General features: G+C 39.1%; 1 protein-coding gene across 1 annotated transcript in view; it reads left to right on the plus strand.

Annotated features, from left to right (window-relative positions):
• The window catches only part of dst (dystonin), a 99,124-nt gene that overhangs the window by 6,626 nt on the left and 67,461 nt on the right, over positions 1 to 25,037 (plus strand). The window contains 5 exon segments of the mRNA XM_018689884.2: positions 13,823 to 13,884; positions 16,794 to 16,883; positions 18,662 to 18,760; positions 19,964 to 20,041; positions 21,138 to 21,230. Of these exon segments, the coding sequence (XP_018545400.1) occupies positions 13,823 to 13,884; positions 16,794 to 16,883; positions 18,662 to 18,760; positions 19,964 to 20,041; positions 21,138 to 21,230 (422 nt within the window).

Genomic DNA, 25,037 nt, shown 5'->3' on the forward strand with positions numbered 1-25,037 from the left:
CTTTAAAATTAACCAAAGGGTTACTGGATGTGTAGTGTAATTATATTTTTCTTTGAGCCAACCTCTGTGTGTTTTTAATCAAAGCAGCAGCTTAATTGCCCATGTAAATGCATTTTAAATTCAAATTATTATTATTATTTTATTATTATTATTATTATTATTTTTTTTAGAAGACACATTTGTGCCCCAAAGTTGACATTAAAAGTCAGACTGGTGAGGTTCAGATAGAAAAATTAACATAACTCCCTCTGGCATGCACTCTCCATGCTTGATAACATGCTTGCAGGACTAAAGTTTATCGCACTGATGTGTTTTATAATGATACTTTGGTACTATTTGACGCTGTAAAAACCCCATTAAGAAATAAAGTCTCTCAGATCACGTAGCCCGTAATCGATATGTGAGGAGTGTTTTGGGTGAAGTTTTCAATGAAATCTTACAGCTTACGGGAAGCCGTGTGACAGCAGTCACAGCTGATGGGCCACAGGCAGCAAAGACACACAAACGTCTTTTCAAACAGTAATCGTGTAAATGTGCCAAAGCTGAAAGCGTTTAGAGTCGCTGGCAGGTGGACAACAGTGAAAAAGAAAAGTGGTCCATGTCACGACCCGGTACAGACGCCTGGGATTGGCAGGCAAAAGCGTTTGTTGTTACACGCTGTAAAAAGTGAACAGTTCATTCAGTCCGGTTTACGCACGTTAGTTCACTTACTGGTGGGAAATCACTCAAACTGGGGTCAGACTTGGTGAGATTTATCCTCGTGTGATAAGAGAGTAAGATTTAAATCTCAGTTTAATTGAACTTTATCATCAGTTTTGGGCTAACTGACTTGTTAAAACAGACACTTTTTGCAGCGTAGCACGTCCGGCAATCCTTCCTATCAATCTAGCGAAGTCCAGAGAGGAAGTGTCGCCTATTGGACAGGCAGCAGACAAGGGAGGGATGTAGGGCGTTTCCTTCAATGCAACAACAGCGCCGATCACTCTCGAGCCCTCAGCTCATACACATGCACATGCACACAAACACACACATACGCACACACACACACACACTCACACGCTCTGTCCCTGTCCGCCGCTGGTGAATGTCCAGTTTGTGGAGCCCGGGTTATGGCTCAGTACGCACCTCAGGCTTATGTGCTTTCGGACGAACAGGAATACCTCCAAGCCTATGAGGATGTTTTGGAAAAATACAAAGGTAGGATCAGCGCTGATTTAATGTTGTTTATGCTTTAGGACGATGAAGAAATTGCCTGATTGCTGCTTGACAGTTCGATAAACGTCAGCCTGCCCCCCTCTCTCTCTGGTGACTGGCTGGTCCTAGTGTCTTTATCCCTGCACTGGAAAAGTGGGAATATTTCCTGCATGACATCACGTTGAAGCTGAATTTTAGTAGCCAAGACAAAGGCTTTATTATATGATCACAGCTGATCATTAGATTAGAGGATTATTTCTCTTGTTTAGCTGTTATTTGAAAACATTAAGCATGAAATCTGTCTGGAAAAACATTTAATCAAGCCAGACAATCACAGTGTCTGTACTCTGTATTATCAGACTGAAAGATCTGAACAGAGAAATCAAGTCTGTTGTTTGAGTAAATTGTACATTCACATCGTGAGTGATGTATTTGTAAATTTTTAAGGTGATTGTCTATAGAAATATTCCTGACTGAATGGTGCTTGTGTGAACTATGTGGTGTCTCAAGGCAGATAGGACAATGACATAGCAGGATGAGGCGTTAGCTCATGTCAGTGGCTCATGTCATTTAGTGTAGCTGCTCTTTTAGGGTCTAGTTCATTAATTAGAGCAAATCCATCACACGTAAGAAATCCATGTTATTCAGTGTCACTGTGACAGCTAGGGCTCGTTGACAAAATCATACACATGCACTCTGAGGCCAGGCCTGAGGAGATCCAGTGGAGCTGAATTCAAACTGACAGTGGCAGTTTTTTAACTCTTGTGTTTCCTTTTTCGCTCAGACAAAAACAAAGTGAAAGAGCAGAACGATAAATAACATTATACTGTGGACTATTGTGCTGAATGCTTGTCGTGAATGTGTCCTCTCAGCTGTTGAAGCTTTGTAGCCTGCAGGGCCAGTCAGCTGTGGTATAAGGCTTAAATGCCCCTGACTGGACTCTAATGGGATCATATGATGAAGCATCATTAGGAATCTGTTGCTGTTGTCTTCAGGCAGAGGAGCTGTGACACACAATGAGCTTACTTATTATTTCTGCTTTCTTCTGTCACTAACTACCATTCTGTGATTAGGTTTTACATGCTAATGTATTGATTTTTGGGAGATATTTGACTTCCCACCATCTGTTGCATGAACAATGAACCTGTCAAAGAGGGGTAAGACATTCTTTTGTATTGTCTTAATAATTTTACCAACAATTTTCAATGTTTATGGAAGCTTTGTAGCCTTACAATAATTCTAATGTCTTACTTAGTAGTCTTGGTTTAACAAAATCATCTTGGCTGTATTTTGTTCACTGAATTTAGTGTCTTTTCTGGCTTATCATTATTGTTCTGCACAAAATAGTTTTGGCTTCAGAGTGATCCTGGTAGAAACTTGAGATCAGCAGGTGAGCTAATCATTACTTCTTGCAAACTCACCTACAACCCTGTTTCCATCAGCTGTGTTTACATCCGGCTCTTCATGGAAGGGAGAATAAGTTCCAGGTTTGAGCGTTGAAGCAGAAAGAATTTATCAACATTTATTTACTTGGTTCAGTTAAGGAGAGAGGAGGCAGACTATAACTAGTTTAGAAACATGTAGGATTTATAATGTCTTTGCAAAGTTGTAGACTAAATGCTCAAGTCTGATAATGGTGGAGAATGGTGACTGAGATGATGGCAATTTACACAATAAGATTTACAAAAATAAAATGAGATTTCTTTTTATGTCAGAAGAAAGCTTTGGAAAGTTAGATCTCAGCTTGTGGAAGTTATTGTTTGTAGAAGTTCTCATGTATAAAAAGTACAGTGTATTTCAGCATCTGCAACTGTATGATAAGGCAGAGAAATTTATCTTTACATCGCTGTGAGATACCTTCTACCTTAAAACAATGTATTTCCCAATGTAATTTGTCTTCCTAGTCGGGAAAGTGTCTTAAAACTGTATTTATTGTTTCTATAAAACATTTGTTTGCTTCTTCACAGACATTTTTTATATAGGGCGCTGGCTAGATACTGGAAAAATCCCTGTTTTAATTGTTTATTTGCAGTTGATAGCATCACCCAGAGCCCCAAGCTTCTCTCCATGTGATGCTTAGAGTATCAAAGGGACACATTTTCATAGCAAAGTCATCAAGAGTAACCAAACAAACACAACCAAACAAACCAGTAAACAGAACAGCAAGAAGGCCATCTATAAAGAAGCAAAGTTCTTTTTTTGTGTCTCCATAACAAGACATAGGATCAGATCGTTTTCATATTTGACAGTGCAAGTTTAGGCAGATGTAACTTAGTATTATTATCTGCACTGGTGACTTTATGTAAATGTGGGTGATTGTAATTTGTGGTTTGGCTTAGTTCCAGAGTCTCTGACACAATGTTAGCTGTCAGTTCCCAGAGAAAAGAGAAAAATTGGAGAAAAAAATCTGCAGGCTTCATTGTTGTGAGTGAGTGTGAGAATTGTGTTACTTCAGGTGTGAAACATGCATTTGTTCACCTCCACTGTGACCACCGGTGAACCTGACCATTAGAAATAAACAGACAAATCTCAAGATCAAGGAAATACCATATGAAGTTCTGAACTGTGATTGTGAATTTAAGATGTTTTTTGAGACTAAGCAAAACAATTGCCATTGACTGGGAGCATGCATATATTATTGTTGCTCCATCTTTAAGAATGCCACACTAATTAGGTATTAGAGTTAATAATACACTTTACAGAGGAATTACTTCAGGTTGAGCTGAAATTCAATGCAGGCTTTACAAAAGCTTGAGGAATGAGTTAAAGACATGGTTTCCTGGACACATACAACAATTAAATGCACTGGGTAGTGGCTGTATAGGATCACGCTGTTCTAGCAGAGCCTGCTTGGTAGGTCGTCAGCATGATGGTAACATTATAGTTTCCCAACAGTTGATCATCCCTCTGACATCAGACAAGATTTAATGGATTAGACATTTGGTGGTTCAGTCAGCTCTTCTTGCAGTTAATTTTTTTAAGATGCCATATGGTGTAAACAGTTTCATGAGATTGGAGGGAGAGTACATTTCTAAAACTGGACCCATCATCATGGGTCATGATCATGTTTTGCTTGTGGTGAGAACTAGGAAATTTGAATTTAAGCCAGGGAAACATTTTGTTTTTCAAGTTGGTGACCTGTTTTTCTGAGCTTTTACACAGATTTTTATTTGTGGCCAAATGTGTTTTGTCTTACTAGAAGACTGCATTTAAATTTCCATTTTATTAATTAGTTTCTTAAAAGATAAATGTGAAAAGAAATACTCTGCAACCAGCAAGCCATTAAGACTGACTGTTTTTATTCAGACATACTCCCAAGTGAAAAAAGGATGTGATTGGCATAATCCTTTTTTTGCAAGTCTCCAGGTTGTATACATATATACACTGTATTAACTGTGTCAGATTTTATTTCTTTAAGGGGCATCAATACAGGGTGTCCCTGTGTATGGGATGGCTGCTCTGTAAGTTGTGTGTTATAGGAGGGTGTGGTCTCTCACTGGCTCACTGACATTTCTGCCTATGAAATCACTGCAGTCTGCCTTATGATCTCATCTCTTATTACAAGAAGAATTTCTGTAGATACAATAAGGAGTATCTTATTGTTATTAACATCACCCTTTTATTCTCGTATTATCTTGTATTATCAAACACAGCAATGAGTGAGAAAGCATTGTGTTTTTTTGCACAGTCACTGCCTTTGTCCATCCTCCTGGGCTGTGCCCAGCCCAACCCCTCTGCTCTATGTCGACAGCCCACTCATCACATTCAAATGGCCTAGTGGCCCACACATGCAGTAGGCTGCCTCTATGGAGACTGTCTGTTACCATACAAAAGACACTTTGTTTTTATGTGAGCAGCATCCAAGTTCCACAGACTTGTTCATGTGTCAAGTTGATGGTGGTGACACTCCTTTTTTGGCCTTTCATTGAGGTTTAAGTGTCATGGAGCCACACTTTGAAGGTGGCCTCTATACACCTAATTCAGCCTACAGATTAACGTTCTGTACTGTGTATTGTGCAAGGCACAGCTGGCTGTTTTGGCCTCCCAGAAACTGAGCACTAACCCAATAACTTATGTTGTTCACAAACAATAGCAACATGCATCATAGGTTTAAATTAAACACGGTATGTCGGTATGCCGGTAAGAGAGAATACACAAACATATTACTTGGAGAATGTATACTTTATCCCTCCCAACCAATCATTTTGAAATGACACAATTTTTCATTTAATCCAAGTGGGATTTTTTTTTCCCATTCTAGAAGATTATCAGTTTGGCATTTGAATATGATGCATTTGTTATCTAATTATCAAGTGTAACTTCACAGCTACTATACAGCCAGAATTCAAAGTGCTAAGTGCTAATGGCTAATTAAGTGCATTAAATCTTTGGATCAGTTTTCAACTGTGGTGCTCCATAATCTCACAGTAACATCTAACAGAAACTGATTTGAAGCCATGAGTATAGCTGGTTTCATTTTACAGGTTTCACCAATATGTGTTATCAGATCAGAATGTCAGCTATCTGCAGTCAGTTCGCTGTTATTGTCCATCAGTTTGTCAAGGTTTTATGTGGAAAACAAAATGTTAAGAATTAAAATCCATTAACAGTAAATACACTGTACACTATGAGTACATATGCTAAAACATAATAGTCTTGTTGCCAAGCCCTTCATTGATCTAATCAATAGACTTCATTTAAAATGGGTAGTGTAATCCAAGCCAGGGCTCTCAGAAAGCTTTTACTGCTCCATCAGTCTTTAGGTACAGAAATGTGTTTTAATATTTAGCCTTCAATTATCATGTATTATTCTAACATTTATCATTTAGAGATATATAGCACATGCATTGTTCCTCTGGAATACCTTATATTAATATCATTAACATATTGTTAGGAAGTTACATTAAATGTAGCTTTAATGCAGTCTCATGCAGTTGTATTATGCCTCAGTGTGAAGACTGCTTACTGTTGTATTTCTAAATGTTGTATTTATATGCTGTCATGGTGATGGGAAGAGCAGCATGACTGAACCTCATTCCACAGCTTAGCTTAGCTCCTCTTACATGAGATCATCTTTTGAGTCTATGTCCCACCCCTGACTCATGCTCTGTAGCCTTTCCTCTCCCACTCCAGCGGCACCACCCTTCTCTCTTGAATGCAGCAGATGCTGGGAAGCAATCCCATGCTAGCAACAGGAAACAGATTTCCTTTCTCCATTTCTTATTGGGTGGCCAAGAAATGAGCAGCTCCATCTGCTTTTATGTTAACTCCACATCACAAAAGGTACTATTGTAAAAACATTGTTATGCTCATTTGAATTGCATTCAATCAGGAGCTAATTCTGAAAATAACATTACAGAATCCCGTTTAGAGGGTTCCCATGAGTAAGAACTGGGTCTAGTGTGAGTTATAGACTGGTGACAAAATAAAAACCTGAAGAAAAGAGAAACACAACAAATCCAAATGCTCTCATATGGGATACAGGGGATCACTGAATGTTTTCATGAATATGAAAAGCATGCGAACCACTGGTCTGAGTCAGACGGTCATCTCCAGCACTATCATCAAAATACCAAATGAGGGAATATCTTTTAGACAAATTGTGTTTATCCCTTCAGTAAAGTATCAGAGACTAGGGTGATATTTTACAACAATATATATAGAGTAGCTTTTTTGTGTTTATCCTGTGCTAAGTCATCATTTCTACGGTCTTTTCTCAAAACAGAAATCTGTTGATGTGGAATAGTACCCTGTGTAAATGTAGCACACCTAAAACCATACACAGGATTACCTTAAATTAAACATCTTGATCAGGATTCCCCATAATCTGGGGGAGAGGGAGGAGAAGAGGAAAACAGATTTCCATGTTTAAATACTTACTGACATACAGCAGTTGCAGCTGTTGCACATATGGGGGCTAGTATTTGAGTGTGTTTGTGTTCATCTTAGTACTGTTAGTGTGTATGTGTGTCCCATTAGCTGTCTTTAATGCTTCCTCCTCTCCTCTCCTCTCCTTGACTTTGCTGAGTGCTTCTGTAGTGATGGCTCATGCCTAAGGGTACAACTTCATCCTCCATTTGCTTTTCACCAAGGGTCATAAAATCTTTTGTCTTCACTGGTGGGGATATTGAGTATTACATCTCAGCAGCCTGAAACGTAATGAAACAAATGCCAGTAATATTAAGACACACCACACACAGCTAAATTAGTCAGTATGTTCTGTCCATATATTCTGTCATTACTGCAGTTCCAGTACATACTATACCTGCTTCTTCAAATAGTGGTCTGTGTAGTACTTTGATTTTATTTTTTTCTAATTTGCATAAGCCACAATTCACTGTAAATTAGTCTGAAGTTGAGGAAAATACTGTTAATTGGAGGAGAATGCTTATTTAATTAATTATTTGCAGCGGTGGCTCATATTGTATCTCTTGAATATACTGTATATTCTACTGCCTACATCCTCTCACAATTACACCTTGCAGAAAGGAAGTAGACTATATAATAATAATCTCTGCACAGATGTTTTCTCCAAGACCTCTTTACTTTAGTTTCCAGGCTCAATACATAGCAAAAGCTGAGAGGTAGAGCTGCTTTGAAGGCTTGGCAACCTGTTCCAGTCACATATTTCAGACACTGCCCTACCTCTCTGGGAGGACTGACTGTAGTGTACTCACTTACAAAGAATGACAAAAATCCTTCCACAGGTATTTCCCCCTCATCATCTCACACTGTATTTTTGTTTACCACCTACCACTTTGACAACATACTTTTTAAATGCAGAGGAAGAAGGTAGCCATTTTGTGCTGAGTCACCACTCCTGTGGGCCTCTGTTATAAATGGCACAGTGTTACCACAACTATTAGATTAGACTATTAGATGGATTGTCATCAAATTTTTTACAGGCATTCATGGTCACCAGAAGATGAATCATACTGATTTTGGTGATTCCCTGACCTTTCCTCTGGTGCCGCCATTAGGTTGACATTTTTGATTTTCTAATTGTTGGATGGATGGATTGCCATGAAATTTGATTTAGATAACCGTGTTGCTCAGATGATGAATCATAATGACTTAATCAATTATTCATTTTGCCTGAAATGAAATAGCAAAAAATATAAAAATATATTATAAATTTCCGCAGACCAGGGTGACGTCTTCACATGTCTTGTTTTGTCTGACCAATGAAAGATTAGTTTCAGTTACTATCATGGATGACAAACAAAAGCATCAAATCACATTTGAAAAGCCAGTAAGAGTCCAATTTTTGGATTTTTTTCTTAAATAACAACTTTTAATGATTACATTTTATTTCCCAAATAGTTACTGAAGAATTTCTTGTTTGATTAACTAATCAGTTATTCAACTAATTTCTCCTGCTCTGCAATAGCTTATTACCAAATATCTGATAAAACTGATAACATAACATTCCCATCAACCTCAGCTGTACTTTGTGTTTACTGTATAATAAGCAAATGACAGCAGGGCTAACGAGCCAAGCTAAGATGGTGGATGTGGTAGACATTATTTAGTCATAACCTGGTCTTCAATCTTCATCTCAATATTATCATAATGACCATGTTAGCATGCTAATGTTAGCATTTGCTTCAAAGCATTGCTATTCCAGAGTACAGCCTCATAAAGCTGCTGGCATGGCTGTAGACTGTTAATCTTGTTACAAAACATAATTTGTGTACTAATTGAAAAAGACTTGTGACACACCAAAACTTAGATCAAGACCCACTTAACAAAATTCATTTATTTGACCATCTTCGCAAGTACTGTGGGGATCTAGAGCTGAGCATTAGGGTGCCCCAAAAATACTTTTACATTGACTGTGTGTGATCAGGATCACACTGAATTATGCTGTTGTGAAGAAGATTCCCTTGTGCCAGTGATTCATGTGCAGCCATTCAGTGTGTGACAGTCAAAATTTTATGATTCATTAAATTGACGTCTGTTCAGTCAGAGGTGTAAATGCAAACTTTGATCACGATAACAGTGACAAAGACCAGTATGTTAAAATCTCTGCCACTGCTGTGCAATACATGACCTTATACGCCAAACAAAACAGAGGTACACATGCCTTTGCTCACTGAGCTGGTTATGACTCAAGAGATGTGAAATGAGAGCTGTTAAGCAAGAATGTTTATCGAGTCCTTGTCATGCGCTGGAAGGTTGAGGGCTTTTCAGTTTGGTCTTTATGTCTGTTTTGATTTCCCTCCTATACGAGGTCAAGAGGATTACACAGGCTGGATTTTGATTGCCAGGGCTTTTTGACTCTGCTCTGCTCAGAATGTGAGGATATTTAAAGCATCCTGACGTAACAAGATGCCAAAGGGTGTCACAGGCAACCTGTGCCAGACATTCTTGGGAAAACAACAATTTATCCGTTCTCTTGCTCAAAGAATTTTGTAAAAATGTAGTAATGAAAGGCCTGTATGAAGTGCTGCTGGTTGCATTTCTAACAGTCTGGTTGTGTGTTGTTGGACATAGTTCAGTCACTATTATTCACACAGACACGCAACCAATGTCATGTCCTGCATCTCAGTCAGTACTAGCAAAACATATCCTAACATCTAATAAACATTCTTTTTAGGATGGATTGATCACATTCACAAACCAAAAGAAAAGACTTCAGGCCCAATTCTCAAATACATTAATAACAACTCCACTATAAATTCAACATTTACTTCAGTCATCTTTGTTGTCGCATTAGGAAATGAAGGACGTCACCTAAGTGGCACAGATTATGTGGCCTGCAGTTGCAGGGGCAGCATGGTTTAGGGTTGAAGCTATTTATAGCCGTGCACATGTGCTTTGCTGAGGTCTACAAATAAGTGTCTCAGGAGCTCTGTAGCTGTCTGTCTGAATGCTGTGGTGGACTCTCAGTTAGTACTGGGCCTAGTCCGTAGTCAGGTAACACAAAGGCCACACAACAGTGTGCACACCGCACTGTACAGTAAATAATATTACTACCAGTTTAACTTCCTGTCATGGTGCACTTTTGAAGGAGGTTTTAATGACTTTTTTTTTTTAGATAGTGCTCAGATGTCAAGAAGTTCAAATATAACATGAGAGAGGGAGGTGGTTAGTCAGGCTTTCTGTGTGAGCCTTCAAACATCAACCCATTAAGGTCAAAGGTCACAAGCTGCTGGTTATATGCTAAGCTGTTCCCAGGCCTCAGGTGGATGTCGTTCATCTTACTAGCTGAATTTAAAATATGAATATTGAAACATTGAAAGAAAATTTGTGTGTTATTCTTAAATACTAAAGCAAGGTGGTGAATTGTTTTTAGTAACATTACAAATTGTGTGTCGCTGTAGTCATCAGTATTTTGTTAGGCATATGAAACAAATCTAAATAATAAGGAAAGATGATAATGCAAATTTTCAACAATAAAGAAAATACATATCTGCATGATAAGCCACAGTGCTGTCCTGTAGCAGTTTTACATAGCTAATCATATCAGATATGGGGTTTAATAGATAAAAGATATGAAAGTTCAAGTAGTATTATCACACAATATATTAGACATGATAAGTAGAATGAGATTGATTGACCTGATAAAGTTGTGCAACATCAGGAGAATGAGGGTATGTCATACATTATGTCATTGTTATTGTTAGAAGCAGAAAGCTGGTTGGTTTACTATCTGACATCTGATCTATACTAATCTTTGCTACTGCTTTCATTGTTATGATCAAATAATGTTACAGTTTTAAAGCTGGGAGAATTCAGTTTCTTCTGGACTGTTTGAGTTCATGCTTACTTTTTATTCTCATAAGATCCTCAAGAGGGCACCCTGCTATTAAACTCACATTAATGTTTTTGGGAAGCACAGGTACAGAAATAACGCATTCCACAGTTCTGTTTCTGTTTATACTGCTAATATCAAAGCTTGGACATGAAGGGTAGAAATAATGAAAAACTGGATGTCTCACGATCTGACATCGGCTGATTTTATGATGTGATGTTATCAGCACTCCTATTATCAGTAATCTGTGTAATATGTGAAGCACAGGAGCTTATTGCCGGCCGTGTCTGATGGCTGGGTGACGATACATTCTTTTTAGCCTGTCTTTTGCTCTGAGCTGGAAAGTTTCTTTGAATACTTGCCCAGCCAATCTATATTAATGAGTTTCTCAGAAGGGGTTTATATATTATGCAGCAGAGAGCTTAGATGTGTGCATTACAGACCAAATTGCTGTCCTACTGCAGACTGCACTGCTTTATTTCTCTGTGATTCAGCTGATTCATAGAGTCACAGGGACAGATACGTCAGCAGTGACACAGCAGAATTGTGGTCTGTTGCTGCATCATACTTTCAATATGAAGACAGACTACTTTCCTTACTTGTTAGGATTCTGTCATTGGTCAGTTTTATTGAGTCATTTTAGTCAGGCTGATCTGACAGACCTAAGTGTCCCTTCCTTTATCTGATGTTTCAGCTTCATATCAGGCCTTCATCTAGATGTGTAGACATGGCACAAAATAATTATCAGACCGACCCACTTTTTAATTCTCAGCAGCCTTTACACACTGACTATTTTTAGATGAACTAAATGTAAAAATCTGAAGAGATGCAGTCACAGGGCTCTTAAGGTACCCCTGTTATCCTGGAAATGTGTGTCTCAAGCTTTCTGATAATTCACCTGCATTACATAAGAATGGTCACCCACAACAACTTTCAAATAAAAAAGATGCCACTCTATTTGAAATGCTTTCATTTTATTTCCCTGTCTTATGTAACTGGTATGCTCAGTAATAAGAAAACAAAAGTAAAATTCCACTAAACTTAATGGGAACTGCACAACTTCCACTGAAAGACTGCTTGGCCCTTTTGGTATTTTTCATGTTGTATCATGAAGAGAGTTGATTGTTATTTGCCTGGATGTGTTCTCGTTATTTCTGCTGATGTAAAGATTGTGGTGAGTCTTGGCAGCTGCACAGTAGAAAATGATTACCTGAAACCTTTTTCACCCCCTAACATTAGGTTTCTAGTATTTATATTGCTATATTTGATCAGATATTTGCAATAATTAAGTGCAGCATGCTGTCGGAACAACTTATGGTACATTGCCCCTAAATAACCGCTATAATAAACTGGCTGTATCCTGCCACAGTCAGTCGAAACCTTCCTGAAACATGTTAACAAGGAACTTTCCTCCTTTTTTTTCTTTTTCTTTTCTCTTAACAAGAAGCACTGATTTCTTCTGTGGTTCTGAGTGCTGCTGCTAGATAAACACTTAACCGCGTGGAAACTCAAAATAGTGAGTAGCCATGGAAAACCTGACAGAACTCGTTTTGGATGCTTGATGTGAAAGGGAGTCTCACGGCTGCCCTAGAGGCTGGTAGGCAGGCAGGCAGGCAAGAAGAGGGTGACTGTTACTCCTTCACTCAGTCGCTTATCCACATGGCATCCTGTCTACCTGAACCACGATCCTCTTGACAGCTCTCAGAAGCAAGTAGAAAAGATGAAGTACCTGCTTAAGACCGAGAGGGAGCATAGGACTCACCTGGTAACTCTCATGTGCTGCATGGGTCAGTATTTATCTTACTGCTTCTTGTCATTTCCATGAGAGATTATTCATGCCTGCACTTGCTCTTTACTAATAGTAGGCAAGATATCCCTGAGCAAAAATGTTTTTGTAATCCGCACAGAGGAACATTAATGGGAGGAGGTTATCTATGTTGTTAGTAGCTGTGGTCAAAGTTCAGGAAAATGCTGATTGTTATCCACATTGTTGTTGTTATTAGCAGTGGACTGAATGTGACCTAGCCGGCAGATGTTATCCTAAATGTGATCGATTGTACATGTGAGCCTTTTGGTGTTCACTGACGATGATTTAGAGGAGTTGTGTCTGGCAGACTGGGAGACGTGGAAGCAGTGAAATGAGTCATGGCTGTGGAGGCTGGCCTGACTCCTGCTCTGCTCTGACACTGAATAAAGGGCAACTTTAAGGAAAAATACAGTGACAAAAACTATGAGTTGCTCACCATGCTATCAAGAAAAAATTATAATGGAAGAGTTGGTGTTCTTTTTCTTCAATATACAGCTACTACTAGCTGAAGAAAAAAGAATATATCTGTTTCCTTTTCCTTTTTAATTGCATCTGATTGCTTCCTGGTCTCACATATGTCACTGATGGCAGAAAGGGAGGTTGCCATGGTGATGGGAAACAAAAAACATAATGTGGTCAACAGCATGAAGAGCAGAGAGAGTGATGCCATTTCCGTCTCTGGAAATTACATTCTTCGTTTTAGCCATAGGGACTTGAGGTCTTCATATGTCTCTCCTTTTCTACATCACTTTCATTGAAATTATAAAGTTGTATTAACTGTGTGCAACAGGAAACAAAGGATTAAGCAACTTTTAATTGCTCACCTGTCAAAAAAGAACATTACTCTTGTCTTTGTCTATGTATTTTTTGAGATATTGAGTGTAATTTGCCCTGCATTTGTCTCTGACCTCTTGTACCATTCCACTCAGTGCAGCCTAATAGGCCACATGGCTACAGTCTACTTTGATGACAACCTTCACAAAAAGAGATCTGTGTTGCCCACACACCTCTGATGACTGCTTTATAATGCGAAAAATGTTTTCTTTTTTCTCTCTTGTCCTCAGATGAAAGAGACAGAGTGCAGAAGAAGACATTTACAAAATGGATAAACCAGCATCTGCTGAAGGTAAGAGACTAATATGTGCTGATTGTTTGTTCTGTATTATCAAAAGTTTAGAATTTCAGTATATGAAAACTGATTTTAAAAAATCTGATCTGGTGTATTTGTGTCCTATGCGTTCATATGGAAACTGTATTCATTAGAAAGATGAAACCTAAATAATACCTAAAATTCCAACATTTTTTCCATAACAATCAGCAAACCATTTTCCCCTAACATAAACAATCCATCAGAGAAGTATTGGCAGAAATAATAATTACCACTCTCCATGTTAGGTTCTAACATGCTAACATTCCTCCCCAGATATTATTAAAACTTGTTACAAGTCATTTAGCATGACACGCTCTGCTACACTGCTGCAGAAACAGGCTGTCTTTTGTTGACTCAGGTATATCACTTACTGTGGCGTTTCATCTGTCTGTGGAATTTAATGAAACACTTAAGCAGACAGACAAGCATTGGCATGTCTCTTCTAATATGCCTTTGTAAAAACTTATTCACTATCTGGGAATCAGTGTAACTTTATGTTTTATAGGGTTCATGCGGCAGTGGCACATTTATCACTGTCACTATCATTAAAAATCACTCTGATGCATGTATGTAATCACTTCACTATTATTAAAGAACATAAAATGGAAAAACTAACATTTTTACACACAAGATTGGTTGGTACTGATATACATGCGTCAGTTGATGCCTCGAGTCTTGTAAATTGGATATTTTTCGAGCAGCCTGCCAGGTAAAAATGAACTTCAGCAAATGGGGCCAAGCTAACAGAAACATTTTAAGCAGCAAAAACTCTCAAAAATAAAATGGCTAGATGTTGCTCATTTTGTTTAGCAGGTCACTACTCTTTTATAGTGCCTGCGAGAGCAAATGAGACCAAATGAGCAATGATAGAAATTTGATTGTTTTTGCACAAGTTGTCTCAACAAGAAGAGTCCATTGTCCATTCTTTCAGAATCAGTACCAAGTGACAATAAATTAACTGGAATAAAAAGAAAACACTTTTGTATCTTAAGCACTACTTGATTGTCATACTATATTGAAATAAATACAAGGTAGAAACTTAATCAAACACAAATGGAATGCTTTGGAAAATTGACAGAAGTGGTGTGAAGCATGTGCAATTTTTAGCTCTACTTGCTGGTCCAAGGATGGTGGTACTGGTCAGTCAGTCAGTCCACTACTTCGGTCCGAACTCAGATATCTCAAAAATATTTGGATAGATTGCCATTAAAACTTCATGTAGTTATTCATGGCCTCTAAAGATGAATCCGGCTAATGCTGGTGACATTGTAGAATTATACCAAACTAAAAAAACAATGACAGTGAACATGCTAAACGCCTGCTAAACATCAGCATGTTAACATTGTCATTATGACCGTGTTAGCATTTTGACATTATCATTTATCTCAAAGCACTACTGTTCTGAAGTATAACCTGACAGAGCTGCTAGTTTTGCTGTAGACTCTCTTATTATTTGTTATAAAACAAAACTTCTGGTCTAGTCTTCAAGCTGGTAACATTTCTGGTAACATTATGCAGCAGCTACCTTATTACCCTTCTTTGACAGAAATGCAAATAAAGTGCCACAGTGTTAACAGGGTTATATTATTACATGACTGGTGGGCCTCTCTTTTCCCCCTACCATTGGTATTTAATGTTTTGGCCTAAAGGGGGGTTTATGCTCTATAATAATCATCCTCAAAGCTTGGTGTGCCATAAACCTGTCCTTAAGGGTCAGTTTAAGGGCCTATTAGATCAGTCTTTCCTTGATGGGGATGGGTCTTCTCGTGGATCAGTGCTGATGACTGGTTTTATGATCACTTGCATGTGATGTTTTTGGATTTATTATTTCCAGTATGAAAATAACGAGAAGGATGCATGAGGCCCCAAGGATCTGCTGTTTCCATCTCTAGGAAGTGTCGACTGCAGCTTGCACTGCTTCATGAGAAAAACATTATGTAAACTTTGTCACAATCTTGGCAGAAGAGAGAAGGAAATAGTATTTTATGTCTGCAGTTCTGTAATAAAACATGACACATGCAATGAGGCTGCAGAGATTATCAGCAACATGTGTACAAAACCAAAAGCTATGTACTGAAGTAGTTTGAACCTGTTGAACTTGACTTAATGACTTAATTTGATTTTTGCCTTTTATTTCATATTGGATGGCCAGATTTTGACATCCAGATTTCAGACCTCTTTAGCTTGGTCTTTGACACATGCTCCATGAGAAATCAGAGGTGCTGAGTAATAGTTGGGGATCTGCTTGGCTGACCCAATAACATAAGGGTGCAGATCTATTTTGACTCCACAGCTGTGGCTGCTATCTGGGATTACAGTGCTGAAAGCCCTGTGTGAAAGCAGGTCAACAGGCAGCAGGGTGATTTCAGAGGCGCGGTATTCAGGACAGGAAGGAGTGATGGGCTTGCTGGAAGGACTGGAGTTGTTAAGTGCCTCACTCAAATGCTTAGATAAGGTGTTAGAAGGATATGCTACAATTGCTATTATTCAGTGTGTGTTTTATAATACATGCATTTCAGTAAGGAGAAAACTGTGGGGGAAAAAGCTTTGTTTTTTAAGTTTTGTTTTTAGATGTGAACTGTAAAACAGGTTTTTGTGGTTTTTTAAGTGAAACTTAACACCAAGTTGAATGGATGACATAAGGAAGATGGATGAGGTTATGTCAGGTCAACATCAATGTTTTCTGATATAATCTCCAAGGATCTGTCCTTTAGAAAATTAGATTGTTAAGGCTGAATAACTGCTTTCAGAGATTTCAGAGCAACACAAATGCTGATTACATGCAGAGTAGCTGAACAACTGTATTTCTTATAATGAACACTTGTGCAATAACAATATGATATTTGCAGTTTGCTCACGTTTTGCTTTCCTCCTCATGTCTATAGGTACGGAAGCATATAAATGACCTTTATGAAGACTTACGAGATGGACATAACCTGATCTCACTACTGGAGGTTTTGTCTGGAGACACATTGGTGAGTTAACACTTCTTCTCTTCTGTGGATTTTCAGGGTCAGTCACAGAAATGAGAATTCAAAACAAACTTTAGTAGTAATTAAGTGCTTAAGATGCTTTAATACAAGTAGACTTTGGGAAATGCTTGAAGTTTTAATTAGAGCAATTTCCACTGAGTCTTATGAAAACACAAAAAAATTGATTGTTATAAGACACCAATAAGGAAAGTGAGAGAAGTGCTCTTCCTCACATTTAGCATCTGTCACACCTTTGCATATCTAATGCACTTGCCCTTCCCCCTTCTGACTTACATAACTGATGGTAGGAGAGAAGAGAGTATCCTGGGATTTGATGGTCTGTAAGCAGATCCGGTGAGATTTAGCATTCACCAAAACCCACTCATAAAGTCACACTTTCTGTGAATTGATGCAGGTTTTTGAACATATCAAAAGATTATTTTATTTTTTGTTTGTTTATGTCTTTCTCCTTTCACCATTTTTGGGCTATCTTTGTGCAACAGTGGTGATGCTCAAGTGGCAACAGACTTGAGAGGGATATAAAATATGATATATGTTTTCTTTAAGTCAATAAGATGTAAAGATGTCAGTGGAAACCTTAAAAGCGGGAAAAGTAGTTGAGTTTGTTTGGCCAATGGAGCTCTTGGCAACCAGTAATCAGTCATTAACAATGTTTAACTTGCTAACTAGCTTTTTTAACTCACTAACTGCCAAAAATTACTTTTTAAAATAGGTTGCATAAACTGCTAGTAGGAAGTATCCCATACAGTCTGCATGGATGCAGTATGTAGAAACAGCACCAGTGTATCAGCTTATACACTGTACAACAGTGCTGCACCTCTGTGCATACATAAGTAATGTCAGCTCTCGCTGGTCTTACCAGCACTCAGAGGACAAACATTACTACCTCTGACACACAGCAGCACGAACATGTTACAGTGTTTCTACAAAACTGCAGCAATATTACAATCATGAGCAGTGTTTCTTTTGAGTGCAGGAAGCTGTGCCCTTACAGTGATTAAAGCACAGCTGGAGTGATCACGGTAACGCTTGTATTATCAATTTGCAGTCAGTCAAAACTTGGAATGACTAGGAAATGATGAATAATGATGAATATCATTCAAATGTGTTTGTAGTCAGGCTCATCATCTTATAATGTGTTCATTCGGGGACCCAAGAGGTAACATCCCATCTGTTATTAAACAAAAAACGTAAAAATATTTCTTAAAAGATAAGGATTGTGGAAGTAAACAATGACCAGATCATATGTTATTTTATCCAAACATATGGAACTGCCATGATTAATGGTCATTGATTTGTGGCCTTTTTATAATATTATAAGGCCATATAGCTGTAGTGCTCTGGTCTGAGACAGGTGGTACTGAAATGCTGCATGTTATTCAGCAGGCTATTTGCAGTATTATTTCATTTCTCTGTAAACATGTCATTCTTTCATCTTATAGTGAGGTATGTTGATACAGTCTTTGTGAAGTCCTGAGTTACATAATGTTATCATGCTTTATGTCCCTGACTGTATAGTTGAACTGCATGTATTCCTGTAAGAGGAACCCCAGCAGTTGCTCCCTCTCCAGTGTAACTAACTTTCATCTTCTAAGTAGCTGTCTATTTTCTGTTTACATCCTACTTTCCCCCATCTTCTGTTCTCCACTCTTTGATTGTTTCTGTCCATTGTCTAACCTCCTTTGATTTGGCCACTGTGTGTGTGTGTGTGTCCATGTCCTCCTTTCTTCCCCATGTGTTGCCTTCTTTTCGGTGATAAGCCAAGGGAGCGTGATTTTCTGAAGACATTGCGGTTGGTGAGTGGGACAGAAGCATGTGCAGTTGAGCAGCATGGAGACACGGTGGATGATGATAAGGGGGTACGTGTGGCTCACCCCCTCCACCCCCTTGTAACAGACTAATTCAGAGCGTGCTGTGGCCAGTTAACAAGTGTAGAAACAATCCCACAGTCTCACTGTATGATTTGTCACTTTGTAGCCTTACATAATTGCTGTAGCAGATACTGTAGTTATTTCTAGAGTTTTTTTCCAGTTTGCTAAATTTGTGATTTCTATGAAACATTATGTTTCATAACACCACTTCTTCTGATCAGGAAACAGTGTCAGAATCTTTGTTTACATGACCAGATGATCCTGATGATCCAGAGAAATGTGTACATGATCCAAAGACCCGGGCAACTTCCTGCTCAAATTTTCTTTTCACTTATATGTGAAATAAAATAAGAGGAAATAATAACAGATTTGGCACTCTGACCTTTCAAAGGCATTAAAAATATGCTGTAAATTATGAAGGAAATATTTTGTATCTTTATATCCATTTCACTAGCTTTGCGCATCATATAGCCATACAAAGCTCTCAGAACCTACGGGAGCATCGGGACATTTTTCATCCGCTGCTTTTGAGTCTTTTGCTGCTTTGAAGCCTCAAGAAAACTTCATAAGTGAATTAGATTCACTGAATGAAAAAGATGGGTTTATTATATGTTGTTGCTTTGCTACAGAGATGAGCAGGTTTCTTCATCATCTTTAGAGATATGGCTGAATGCAGCACAAGTCCTTTGCTGCTGCTGCTGCATCCTGGCTTGAGTGCATTTTCCATTTCATTACCTCACGCTGTGGCCCCTGACTGCCCACATGCATTTGCCACTAGAGGTCATATAATATCACATTTTACTATTCTTAACAGCACAGAGAACTGAATATAAATATGTTTTAACTGCACCTTCCGCTGATGGGGTGATCTAGCATCTAGGTTGCTTAATCTGTTATTTCTGTAACTTGATAAGAGCAAAATTGTAAGGGTGGAAATGGTGGAAAATGTTCTAGGAATGTTACATTATATATACAGTGTGCACAGATTTTGACTGGACTTGCAGGGATGGCTGCTCTTGTGGGTAGAGTTTTTTTGTGTGTTCTTTATCTTACCAGATGAGCGGGTAAGAACCTAGAAGCATGTCCTGTGTTCTCCATGCTACTAATCATATTTGTAATTTGTCCTCTGATATTGAGAAGAACCTGATTGCTTTACAGTACATGGCTCCTCTTCCCTCTTTATGTCCACAGCCTCGGGAGAGAGGGAGGATGCGCTTCCACAGACTCCAGAATGTACAAATAGCGCTGGATTATTTGAAGAGGCGGCAGGTGAGAATCAGTCCAAGTGTTTCTTCAAACTCTTGTACTGTCACACTTTTGATTGAGGACTGGAATAAATTTGAACGAATATTGTCAAAGCTTAGACTGCTGCTTTTGACAACCGGAAATCAGCCTGCAGTCAGATTTCTATCATACAGTAATGTCATGGCAAAAATATAAAAGGTTTCAGCTGAATAGAATACAATACATTCATGTATCATTACATGTGCGTAGCTGCACTGTATGTTGGGAGTTGCATCATATTGTGACAGACTTGTTCACTTGGGGACAGTCTCACTCAGTGGTGATTACTTACAAATACTCCCTGTTCTCCATCTCACGTTGTTTCTCTCAGTTCATTTGCCACAAATAATAATAGGAGCATTTAAGGAGCGCTGACTACAAATCCCATCAGTCCCGTCAGTGGGGTTTCAAAAAGCTTCGATTGCCCTCCCCTCCCCCACCACACTCAGGGCGTGATGAAGAACACAGCCTAGCTGAGCCAGATGTGATGTAAGGCTTGAGACAAAGGATTCATAGATGGTCTCAAATGAGTTGTTCTATTGTTTTAGCTATAGCACATAACCAGATACATCCAAGGATCCTCTGCAGAAAGACCTAGCCAACTCTTTAAACCTCCCCCTGCAGCTGATTATTAAAGATAATCAGGCTGGCAATGGAGGAATAAATGAATCATCTCCATATTAAACCAAGGCTGTGTTCAGAGTCTACTTTCTGTTTCATGTTTTATGTGAAGGATGTCATTAAATACACATTATCCTCCACTCTGTGATAAAGCATCCTGGCAGGTTTAGTGCATTTAATTAGGAGCAAACAGTCATGTTGCCTCAGTCACCTCAGTCCCACACTGTGGGTACAGGAACAGTGTTCTGTCACATAATATAATGACTATTGTGCCACCTTGTGGTGCTTGTTAACAATAGATATATGAGGCAACACAAACACATTCCAGCCAACATTCATGTTAATGTTGAATATACAAATATAATGGTAAATACCATAATTTAGAAACTCGCCAGTAGATTTTGTACATGTTGCGATATTGTAAATATGCTTGTATTGATCATATGTTTTTTGTCATCAGGTCAAACTTGTAAATATCAGGAATGACGACATCACAGACGGTAACCCAAAACTGACCCTGGGATTGATCTGGACCATAATTCTGCACTTTCAGGTCAGTGTTGTCATTTTATGGTATCAAAATTCTTGTGCTTTCAACAAGTCATTAATGTGATCTATTACCCAGATAATGGATCATCTTTAATTTCTTTGTGTTACATATAACTGATGAGGTTATGCTGAAAATAGCTATTCATGTTAAACATGTCCAAAACTCTCCATTCTGTACACTACATATCTGTTGCATATTTGAGATGTTTTTGAAGCAGATAATTTTAGGAGTTTAAAGGTATTTAAAGGCAGCAGGAAACCATCCATGTTGACTTACATAACAGCTTGTTAAATGGCCTCCAGATTAATACTTTTAAAATGAGTTCACATCCATAAAGTGAATGTTTCTACTTTTGACCACAAGGTGTCAAAGCTGTGCTGCATACATCATGCTGAGCATTGTAATTGCTGTCTAACTCTTTATTATGGTGAAATATATGAAGTCAGTGTTTGCCTGACCTACTTTAGATCATGTTTGATTCAGCCTGGGTTGTAACTTGTCAAGCTAACATCAGGTAGCTGCTAGTAGCTGAAATGTCTTGGTATTATTCACAAAAGAAAATTTTTTTACTCTCTACGCCACAGTTTGAATAGTTGTGATGGTTTTCAGATTTTGTGTGCTCTAGGCTACGTTTATGTTTCTCTTTGAATGTTCTCAAAAATGTTCTCTCTGGGGATACTTTTATTGCTGGAGTGACACAAATCATGTCAAGTAGGTTTGTCTGTGAGTGCATTCCATGAGTATCCAGGTGTCCACTGAAGTTGAGTATCTCCCCAAAATCAAATAACAAGCAGACATTTCATACACTAAACTACTTCTCACTCACACTTTCCCCTTCTCTCCCTCTCTCTGACTGTCTTGCATTGGATTATTAATATCTTTGGCACACACCACCACTTGATTCAGTTCTTGGTTTGTAACAGAAATATTCCAGTAGACTTACGGCTCTGATTGAGATGGTTGAGAGTTAGTGTCTTATTTTAGAACAAGCATGCATTTATCTGACTAATGCCTGCAGTGAAATAACGGGGGGAAAAAGCAACTAATATAATTTTGCTTGGACTCAAACATGCTGACAGGTAGCGTCGGTGATGATGCCAACACCTGCTGCTGTCAGTCTCACGCAAGCCCTTGAGCAGTTGATCCAGCAGCGATGGGCCTGTTTCCTCTTGATTTGGAAGGGCAGCAGGGCACGTTGGGAGAAAATGTTAAGGTTTAGTCACAGTATACACCTCTGGCTTTATTATATAAGCACAGCTGACAGCAGATTGACGTGTATGAACCGAGCACTGTTTTTATATTACATGCTTATATGCAACTGGCTTTGCCCATAGTGTCAGAATTAGTTCTGTGCATGCTTTTCTTATTTCTGCAGGCTAATTTTTCAGATATTTACTTATATAAACTGAGAGTACTCACAGGATGTGTGCACTGCTCCTCCTCTAGCTGGTTAACTGTTTCACTGCTGAAGTTTGAAATTTCATGTTTGATCATGCCTTTACAGATAAGAGGTTGATTTCATTATACAAAGCTGCCACTACTGTGTTCCTCACAACTGAGACCACACTGTATTTTCACCTGGGACACGTGTTGAGAACACCAGAGTGTAATGTTTATTTTAGTATAGGTGGTAACAATGCATTGCTGTTGTCAGGTGTGTCTTCTTTGTTTTGCCCTGATTGACTGTCACTGTCTCTGTATGCTGTTGTGTGTCTTGTTCTGGCACAACAGATATTCATGACTCATACATGTCATTCATTCATTATAACATTGTCACTGAAAAAAAAAACCTCTAACAACATGATAACAATGATATTGAATGGTATAAGATCTTAAGTATTGTGTAAGTTAATACTGCAGTAATATTAGTATGTAATAGTTTGATCATAAGCTGGGCATAAATAGAATCAGGAGATTGAACTGTGTTGGCTGTCAGGTGACTTTGACCTTCAGGGAAACTTCACTGACGCTCAAATATTGTAAGCTCACACTGACACTGTTATTTTTAGTTGAGCAGTGTGGTGGCATTATATTCACTCCTTCGCATGCTACTTATTTCACCTTTTACCCTGTAATAAAAGTATTGATATATTCCTGTGCAGTCGGCCCGTGCCTCACTTTGTCAGGCAATGTTATTGTATAACTGTTGCGATGGTTTTATACGGTGAATCACTTCCTAGTCAGAACATTTGCCCCCTTGTGAACTGCGGCAGTGGTGATCTGTTCAGATAATGGAGTTTGTTTAAACCATTGGACTTAAGCCCCACCTCTGGCTATGCCCATTGTACGTAGCTTGATTAATAGACAAAGTGAAAGCACTTTGTTGTCCAGCTCGGATTTGCCTGCTGCTTCTGCTGCTCTTGTTGACCCACACTGTTCTGTTTTTCAAAGCCTCTCTGACCGGCTGGGACTCTGTCTGGTTCACGCAGCCAAACTTGCTGAGCCAAAATTTCTCAGCATAATAGGTGGCCATCAGCTGGTATCCTCTAGTAGTTTAAACCTTGTCCTCCCTTCAGCCCTCATTACAGACACAAATATTAGGAAACCTAAGAAGTGGCTGTGACGTGCACATGTTTACTGTGTAGACGAAGCAGACTAGCCAGCCTGAAACAGGTCTGTCCACAAGTCTTTTCCATTCTTGCTCAGCTGAGGTGCTACAAGCACGTGGGTCGTGTCTGTGTGTGCATTTATGGCGTTTGTGCTGGATTAGCAAAGCCAGAGAAATGTTTCAAAGGTCAGAAAGGATTCCAGTGTCAGAGACCCAAGAGGGAGCGAGCGAGTGAGTAAGAGAGAAATGCAGTGAGAGGGAGAGAGAGGCTCTGGCTGCCGGGCTGTTTGTCGCTACTTATTGTGTGCTCGTTGCACAGTGTGAAAATGGCTTTATGTCAATGGGATAGTGGCACTTCAGATCAAGTGGATCTCATTGGATATTTTGCCTGAAAACAACTTTGACACTGTCAATGGGGAAGGGACTGTATAATTGTCAGCCATGGGAAATATCTGTGGCTGTGTTCGAGGCCCTAAAGAGGAATGCTATGTTGATCCGAAGAAAGCTCCACTGAACCCTGAATTTAAAGAGCACAAAGGTCGCCGCTATTTTCAGAGGAAGAAAAGGAAATCCGAGGACTCTCAGCCTACTGGATCTTTCAGGAGTCTTGGAACTGAAGCCATTACAAGTGGGGCCATCTGTGGCAGTGCAGAGCTTCAGGATGGCCCAGATGGGAGCACAGAGGAGAACCAAGTATTGCTGGATAAACCAGCAGAGGTGGAGAAACATCTATCCAGGCAAGACAGCATTAGTAAAGGTGTCTATGTCGGAGAGGTACCAGTTATAATCCTCAGAGATGCTTCTAATAAACCTGTTGGCAAAAGATTAGCATACAGGTTGGGAAGGTTTTCCACAGAGCAGGCAGACAGTGATAGAAGCACATTTACTGTGGATGAAAAGCTTCGTTGCATTAACACAACGTCCAGAGGTGTCTCAGCTAAGGATGGTCTGCTTGTCAAGAAGCTGCTACGGCGCCAGCTAAGGAGGGCTGTTAGCTTTGGAGCAGTGGAGCACATGCTACGGACTCTGAGGGGTATTGACAGACCTGGGACTGAGGAAAGTTTTGCCAAGATTATATCGGGCTCTCAAGCACACAGGAGGAGGAGACGGAGGGCCTACACCTGTTCTGGTTACGTAGAACGTCTCCCAGCTCCCGCCAAATGTGTTTCCACCCAACAGGAGGTAAACTGAGAACATGTTATTTATAGTCATTACGTGCATGGTTCATGATAGATTATTAAGAGGTTTGATAGGGGTATAAT

Source organism: Lates calcarifer, linkage group LG16_LG22 (genome assembly GCF_001640805.2).
Source record: "Lates calcarifer isolate ASB-BC8 linkage group LG16_LG22, TLL_Latcal_v3, whole genome shotgun sequence".
NCBI classification, from domain to species: Eukaryota; Metazoa; Chordata; class Actinopteri; family Centropomidae; genus Lates; species Lates calcarifer.